The sequence below is a fragment of the Canis aureus genome, chromosome X (genome assembly GCF_053574225.1).
Source record: "Canis aureus isolate CA01 chromosome X, VMU_Caureus_v.1.0, whole genome shotgun sequence".
NCBI lineage: Eukaryota > Metazoa > Chordata > Mammalia > Carnivora > Canidae > Canis > Canis aureus.
The window spans coordinates 48,205,991-48,214,752 of record NC_135649.1 but is presented as its reverse complement, the minus strand read 5'-3'; the positions used below and the strand labels follow the sequence as shown (position 1 = coordinate 48,214,752).

At 41.8% G+C, this 8,762-nt stretch overlaps 1 protein-coding gene across 2 annotated transcripts; it reads right to left on the bottom strand.

Moving 5' to 3' along the window:
* Positions 1-4,818: 4,818 nt before the first annotated feature.
* Positions 4,819-7,217, bottom strand: BEX5 (brain expressed X-linked 5). 2 transcript variants are annotated; one of them, XM_077890363.1, is made up of 3 exons: positions 7,033-7,217; positions 5,899-5,964; positions 4,819-5,615 (listed from the first exon to the last, which is right to left on the bottom strand). In XM_077890363.1, the coding sequence occupies exon 3, from the start codon at positions 5,585-5,587 to the stop codon at positions 5,249-5,251; it is 339 nt and encodes a 112-aa protein (XP_077746489.1). In that variant the 5' UTR covers positions 5,588-5,615; positions 5,899-5,964; positions 7,033-7,217; the 3' UTR covers positions 4,819-5,248. The 2 variants fall into 2 exon arrangements, with proteins under 2 accessions (XP_077746489.1, XP_077746490.1); XM_077890364.1 differs by lacking the exon at positions 7,033-7,217 and adding an exon at positions 6,481-6,609.
* Between the last annotated feature and the right edge of the window lie 1,545 nt (positions 7,218-8,762).

The window sequence follows — 8,762 nt, the reverse complement described above, 5'->3', positions numbered from 1 at the left end:
ACACAAAAAGACAAATTCTGTATTATTCCTCTTACATAGGAGACCTACAAGAGTTAAATTTATACAGACATAAAGTAGAATATTGGTTACCAGGGGCAGTGGGGGATGGAGAATGGGATGTTATTATTTAATGGGTACAGAGTTTCAGTTTGAAATGATGAAAAATTGCTGGAAATGGATAGTGGTGATCATTCCATAACAATGTGAATGTACTTAATGCTACTGAATTGTGCACTTAACAAGAATTAAACTGTAGATACTGCATTTTGTTTATTTTCCTACAATAAAAAATGAACCATCTTAAAGTAAACAATTCAGTGATATTTAGTGCATTCACAATGTTGTGTAATCACCACTTCTATTTATTTCCAAAACATTTCTATCACCCCAAAGTGAAACTACCTACTCAAGTAGTTTCCCCCCTTTACTCTCTTTACCCAGTCCCTGTCAATCACCAGTTTGTGTTGTATCCTGTGCTGGTCTTCTGATTCAGCCATAACAAAATATCACAGATTGGGTGACTTAATGTAAATTAATTTCTCATAGTTCTGGAGGTTAAAATTCCAAGATCAAGTTGTCAGCAGTTTTGGTTTCTCTTGAGGCCTCTTCCTTTCTTTTGCAGATGGCTGTCTTCTTGCTATATCTTTATATAGCCCTTTTCTTTTGAACACACACTCTTGGTGTCTCTTCCTTTTCTCAGGAAGACATATTTGATTACAGCCCCACCCTCAATATGTTATTTAACCCTATTTACCCCCTTAAAGACCCTCTCCATATACAGTCACATTGAGGGTTAAAGCTTCAACCTATGAATTTGAGGGGGGGTCGTCACAATTCAGTACATAACATCCACCCTCTGGCCCCCAATATTCATGTCCTTCTCATAAAATATAAAACACATTTATCCCATTCCAGAAGCCCACAAAGTCTTAACATATTCCAGCATCATCCCCAAGTCTCATCTATCTAAATTAAGTCTGAGTGACACTGGAAGTATGATTCATCCTGAGGCAAAACTCCTCTTTAGCTTTGAGCTTCTGAAAGAATTTAAGTGCTTCCAAATACAATAGTGGTATAGACTTTCCCCATGCCTTCTTCTTCTAAGAGTTATGGTTTTAGCTCCTAGGTTTAGGTTTTTGACACATTTTGAGATAATTTTTGTATATAATGTAAATTAAGGGTCCAACTTTATTCTTTTGCATATGACTATAAAATGTTCCCACCACCAGTTGTTGAAAAGTATATCCTTTTCCCATTGAATGTTCTTGGCACACTTGTTGACAATCTTTCTTTTGACTATGCAAGTGTGTGTTTATTTCTGAGATGTCTATTTTATCCCATTGTCCTATATGTCTATCATTATGTCAATATCACACTATTTTGATTATTGTCGTGTTGATAACACTTGCACTGTAATGAATGGATTCTTCTGAAAATCTTCCAGTGGGAGCATCACCCTGCCCGCACATTAATTTATGACTTCTGGCCTCCAGACTTCTGAGAGAATACATTTGTATTTTGGTAGTTTTGTTTGTTTGTTTACAGCACCCACAGGAAACCAGTACTAATAGTGAATGGTAGGCTCTGTGGCAAATGAGTATTCATGCTTATTTTCACCTTCCCACCTTTCCCCTGAGACAAGCAGACAAACACTGCTTAGTTATGGGATCAATTCAAAATGGCTAGCATCAGGTGGCTCAGTGGTTTAGCGCCGCCTCCAGCCCAGGGTGTGATCCTCCCACATCAGGCTTCCTGCATGGAGCCTGTTTCTCTCTCTGCCTCTCTCTCTCTCCCTCTCCCTGTGTCTCTCATGAATAAATAAATAAAATCTTTTTAAAAAATTGGCTAGCATCGACTCTCACAACCAAGGTTTTAAATTGGCAAGAGAAATGAGATTTTTACTCATTTATTACCCACATTGGAATGAGAGAAAAGCTTTACATAGTCTTCAGTTGAGGAAATCATCTTTTTACATGTGAACCCTCCCCTTTAGCTTTTTCTTTAAGATTTTATTTATTTATTCATGAGACACACACACACACACACAGAGGCAGAGACACAGGCAGAGGGAGAAGCAGGCTCCATGCAGGGAGCCTGACGTGGGACTTGATCCCAGGTCTCCAGGATCAGGCCCTGGGCTGAAGGCAGTGCTAAACCGCTGAGCCACCCAGGCTGTCCCCCTTTAGCTTTTATTTATAGTAGTGTTTTATTTTGCATAAGATTTAGTATTTTTATGTAGTATATATCAGTCTTTCCCTTTATGGTTTCATCCTCTATTTCTCTAATGTTCAGGAAGGCCTTCTCCTTTATGCTCTTTTCCCTGAATTCAGACTAACATTTATCTATATCCTTTTAGTTATTTTATTGGTTTGTCCTTAAAACACTTGAGATAAAAATGTATACAGCACAGGTAACCGTCAAACTCTAGTGTTCAACAAAATCACCTGGGAGTTTGTTAACATTGCAGTTATCTAGGCACCATTACTAAAAAATGGTCTTGCATGAAGGGCCAGGATTCTGTATTTTAAACAAGCTCCACATGTGATTCTGAAGCATTTGGTACACTAGCAAACTTGGAGGTACACTCACATATACTATTTTAAAAGGATCTCATGTGTTGATTTTGGGGTAGAATTCCTCCACTTTGATAATGTATTTCACAACATCTATATTCTAGATAAGTGAAATTAATTGCTTAGGGTCACATAGTCAATTAGAGGTAGTGCAGAGAAAATAAGCCATAGATACTTTAGTCACAAATTATACTCAGTTGATTAACTCTACATGTACATCAGAATCACTGTGAGAGTTTTTCTAATGTAACAATCCCTTGGTCTCATTTCCAATGAGTCTGATTCAACTGGTTGGGAATGGATCCTGAGCTCCACTTTAAAATCTCAGGTAATTCAAATCTGCTGCCAAGGTTGAGAATCTATGCATTAAAGAGAACATAAAAATAAGACCGTTGTCTCTTTATTTTTTTTTAAAGAGTTTTTTTTTGTTTTTTTTTTTTAATTTTTATTTATTTGTGATAGTCACAGAGAGAGAGAGAGAGAATGAGGCAGAGACACAGGCAGAGGGAGAAGCAGGCTCCATGCACCGGGAGCCTGACGTGGGATTCGATCCCGGGTCTCCAGGATCGCGCCCTGGGCCAAAGGCAGGCGCCAAACCGCTGCGCCACCCAGGGATCCCGACAGTTGTCTCTTTAAAAAGGGCACAGTCTAATGGGAAAATAAAGTCTGATATATACAGGTTAATTAAGGCACTTAAAAATACTTTCACATATATATATGAGGAGGGGAGTACCCAAACTTGAACTAAAGCTGAGGGTCTCCACTTTAATTTATCTAAGTCCAGAGATGTCTGATGAACTTGTAAGATCTAGTGATGTGGAGTAAAACCTAGTTGCCTGAATTTTTACCCAGTTCCTCAGGTGATTATGATGCAGTTAGTCTATATAGCACATTGATAAACACTGACATATGAAACATTACACTAAATCCATGTGTTGAAATTGTTGTATAATGCTTTCTCTATTGTTTTTTCAATTGCAAACTACATTCTGTAGGGAAAAGAAGTTACTTGTCCATAAATGATCAGAGGCAAACCAGATTGCCCAGATTGCAGGACTCTTGACTCAGCTATAATTGTTGTGCCCTACAACTTACCAGTTCCTATGCTAGGCATCGAGGGTATCAGGACAAATTGGATAATATATTTACTATGAGAAAGGCACAGTCTACTTGGGACCAGTGATGACTGGGTGATTGAAAATACTCTAAGACAAGGGTCCACTTACTAGGTCTCTAGTCTCAGCCAGTTTCCCATTGTTCTGTAATTATAGGTTTATTGGGTACAGCAAAAATCAAAGCAAAGGCAGAGGGAAACTCCTTTGGATTCATGTAGGTTAGTGTGAGTAGACTACTGGGGATTCTGGGGTTAGAATGGTATAAACATAAAGCCACTCCCACACCTGTGTATGTGCAGAGTGAAACCTGTAGCAGGGTCTCCACAGAAAATGGAAAGCCAAGGAAACAGGCCATATTCATCAGAGGATGGAAAAGAGAGTTTAATTTTGAATACACTATAATGAATGTCACTCAGATTTTATTAGGGGAAGGGGATAAAGAAGAAAGTCTGAGAAAAAACAAAAGGTCTATTTGGATCCCTAAGCAGCACTGGGGGAGTACTCGCTTGGATTAAGAATAACTACAAAGCAGGAAGGGCATTCTCCACATTTCTGAAAGGGCAAAATGGGAATTCAGATCATTGATGGTTCAAGAGAAATCAGTAGGTCTTTGTCACCTTTAGTACTCTAGCACATCAGTAGTGGTGGGGACCAGCACAGGGAGCCAAAAGGAAGGGAGAAGGGGAAAGAGTGCTTAGCAGTCAAGGCATTATCTAGAGAAGGGAGACACAGAAGCCTAAGTATAGAAAGGTGTCACCCAGGGGTGCCTAGGTGGCTCAGTCAGGTGTCTGACCAGCTAAGGCTCCAGGGGTGGAGCCCCATGCTGGGCTCCCTGTTCAGCAGGGAGTCTACTTACTTGTCCCTCTGCCCCTCCCCATTTGTACTCTCTCTCAAACAAATACAATCTTAAAAAAAAAGGTGTCACCCACTTGGCATTTAGACTTGATGATAGACATACTTTTTGGGCCCTTCTCTAAATATGAAGAGCACCTAGAGAGTGTGCATGTTATCTTCATTCATAGATTAATAGGCTGACTATAAAGAAACATATCTGTAATAATGACCAGGTTCGTGCTTCCAAGTAAGAGATTATATTATAAGAGGTAATAGAAGATTCATGTGTCTTTAAATTGTGTCTGAAGCATTTAATGATTGTCTCCATTCCCTTTATAAGTCAATTGGCAAGTTCTTTGCCTCTTACTTTTTGCCTGACATGTATAATACATATGTATTCATTTTGGAAAAATGAGAAAAAATAAGTAATCAAGAAAAGTTAAAGAAGAAACATTCTGATACACACACATATATTATGCATGCTTTTAAATGAGATAGTGTATTTATAGACTGGTTTTTAAACTGCTTTATTACCTTCACACTATGTACTAAACATCTTTCCATGCAAGTTGGTGAAACTCCCCCGCTGACAGAAAAACTTTCAGACTAAGTCAAATGAATTCTCCAATCAGAAAAATTACAGAACATCACAGATTCACAGTAAAGGGTACATAAAGAAAATGCAACTTTGGGAGGCAGGGAGTTTATTATTACTAACCTCAGCATTCAAGGCATAAGGCAAAACTCATCATGATGGTCATGGTGAGGGGGATCCCCTATAAGAATGCGCAAACTGTACCTCAACTGAAGCTCCCTAATTTTCCTCCTTAGCTCTCTCATCTCCTCCATGAACCGTTCCATATCATCTGCATCTCCATCTATCATGTCAAGGTTATTGACAAGCCTATTGGGCATATCCTCTCTCACATCATGGGCAGGCGGGGCCCAATCGGCTCTAATATTTTCTCCAGGCTCCTGGCCTTCACCACCTTCCAAAGGGTGGGCTTCTTCATTCTGCATTGGAGCCTGCTCCTCTCCTTTGCTTTCCTGGGGGACATTTTCCATGTTGAGATTTTTTTCCTGCTTACTCTTCCTAGGAGATAAAAAGCAAGAAAAAGGATGTAATACTTTGTAACAACAGGAGTCAGAGCTCTGTCAGAAAAGGTTTTCTCTCATCTGAGAAACTTCGTGCACCCTCTAGGGGACGCCCCAGACCCAGCCCAGCTCCAAAGCTCACCATTTTCCCCATCAATTTTTCCTTAGGCCACTCCTTGCACCTCTTGCACTTAACTCCGGCTGGAAGGGCAGTGAGTTTCCCAGATTCTGTCATGATCCCCGATAAACCCTAAACCAGAGGACCCCAAGCAGCCACTTACCTGCAGGCTCAGAAGTAGTCGTTTTCTCTTTGCTTTGAAATCTGCTGCACCAACGGACCCAGAGACCTGCAGACAAAAATGCGACGATGGCCAGGACTGTTCACTTGATTAAAGGACCAGTATTGGGGGGCACCTGCTCTGTTGCTGATTTAGGAATCCGTTAATCAAAGGTTGCCACCTTCTCTTTTTCCTCCATCCTGTATCACGGTTTCTTCTCCTGTCCTGCAATGCACTACTCCGCCCTCCAGAAATAGGCATTGTAATCAAAGATTATTATTTCCAACCAGTTTCACCTCTTCTTTAGGCCCCTTTACCTCCGCCTCAGCCCTCCCGTCACCTGATTAGCATTTCTTGAATGCAAATGGACAACTTGCTGGGCAGGGGAGTCAAAACAGCTTGCTGGATGGTGACCTGGTTTATTTATAAAAAATTTCAATGTAGTTGGGGCCCATTAGACTTTCTGGAACTCACCCTCCTTTCACTGCCCACCATTTTATGAATCAAAATGGACGAAGAGCGAAGAGGTAGCGTGGGTATTGCAAACCTGGACCCGCTGATGTCTAAGCGCTTTGTCTTGCTTACCCCAGGGTCCGCAGGCAGCGCCCAGGCTTACACCTTTCTTGCTCCCGACCAGATCCCTGAGTCAGAAAGCTTCCTCTCGATTGCCTCCTCCGCAGAAGGGAAGTGTTTCCCGGACCTAATCCCTGTCCATATCCTCTGCAGCAACCATCATCTCCACCCCCTCCCCCCCGTTTGCCGCAGCCCACCATTTCCCGCTCCAAAATGGACGGAGGTGGAGAACCGATTCCGGAACCGAGGCCTAGACCCGTGGCGGAGTCCGTCATCCCCAGGGTCAATGGTTGCAACCCCGTCCCGTCGCCCTGCAACAATCAGGCTTTTTCCTCGCTGTCCCCTGCCCTGGCTCTTCCCTTCCAGACGCCGGATCGCCCAAGAGATCTGCACTCCTAGGACATCCTAACTGGTACCCATTTCCAACTCTTGGCCCCTCTCGATCTCCTCCCACCAAGCCGTCCATTTCTTGCACCATATAAATGGGTATTGGGTAAAAAGGTCGAGAGAATCCAATCCCGCTCCGGTCTTAGCCCTCTGCCACCCCAGTCAGCGCCCACTAACCTGCAACCGATCAGGGTCAGCTTCTACGACTTCCTCCTTCCCGGTGCTACAGGCTCGCCTGCCTTCAAGGCAATAGCGTGCCGGCGCACAGCCACAAAGGACAACCAGACTGCAACTAGGAGGAGACGCTAACCCACGCGTCAGCTCCAGGTCTCGTAAGGGCCACGTCACTCTGAGCTCAGATACCCAATTATGGTTCCCACCTGCATTGCGGCAAGAGGGTGGGGGCGGGAGTGTGGGCGGGGCCACCTTTTTCTTCATCCCTGCCTTCTCCCCACTACAACCCATCTCTATGTTTTTTTCCTGTTTAGAAGTCTTTAAAACCAAATGCATCATGATATTTTGTAGTTTATATTTGCCTTTCCCCTGATTTCTGCTGCAGCTTTGAAATAATTCTTTTTTAAACCTTTAATTGCCCACTTCTCTCCTGTCCAACTCCCCAGCAAATAAAACCCAAAATTACCCTTAACAGCAATGGAAGGAAGTCTGGAAAATACACAGAAAGTGACATAATTTTTTTTTACTTTATTTCCGTTTATTTTATTTTTTTAAGGGAAAGGATGATTAATTTTTTTGTTTCCCATTAGCATGCATTCCATTTTTGGTTGTTATAATTAGACAATACAATTATTTTCAGTTGAAAAGTAGGATTCGAGTTGTAAAGTCTTGATAACCTCCTTCTCCTGCAGAATCACCCTAATAGTACAGACCCTTCAGACATCACCTCCCTTTTAAGGACTTTAAATTAAAAACCTAAGCTGATGGTTGCCTTTGTGAAGGGTCTCTGTGAGGTCTTCCCAGGAGGTGAGGCTCTGAGTCTTGCTGGTGGATTTTCCTATCTGGAGAGCCTGTGACAAACTTACGGTCTCTCCTAAATTATATTACTGCAAATTCACTTTACAAAACTCTACCATGGCCTCTAAAATAGAACAGCACTGAGGTCTTCCAACGATCCAGAATAATAATTTGGGAAAGTTATGCTGACAGATACAGAGTATTGTGAAGCTATAATATTAACACAATAGTATGGCAGAATAGGGATCCCTGGGTGGCGCAGTGGTTTAGCGCCTGCCTTTGGCCCAGGGCGCGATCCTGGAGACCCGGGATCGAATCCTACGTCGGGCTTCCGGTGCATGGAGCCTGCTTCTCCCTCTGCCTGTGTCTCTGCCTCACTCTCTCTCTGTGTGACTATCATAAATAAATAAAAATTAAAAAAAAACAATATTATGGCAGAATAAATATAGAACAAATAAATAGTAGAGAAGGCCATTATCAATCCCAAATATGGAGAAATATTAGAAATCTGATTGAAATACTTGGAATTAGCAGAGAGAGGTTAGATTACTGAAGGAATGGTGCTGAGATCATTGGTCAGCTATTCAGAAAAAATATTGAAGTGTCTTTTTCCTGTTAAATACAGACATGAAATATCTAGATTAAAGGACGTGAAACCATTGAAAATAGTATATAACAAATGTTATTTTGTATATAATCCTAGGATGAAAACGTTCATTAAAAATATAGCACCAGGGGCGCCTGGGTGGCTCAGTTGATTAAGCGTCTGTCTTCAGCTCAGGTCGTGATTTCAGGGTCCTGGGATTGAGCCAGGTGTGGAGCTCCCTGCTCAGTGGGGAGCTTGCTTCTCTCTCTCCTCCCTGTTTTTGCTCTCTCTCTGTCACGATTTCTGTCTCACTCAAATAAATAATTTAATTAATTAAAAAATGTATAGC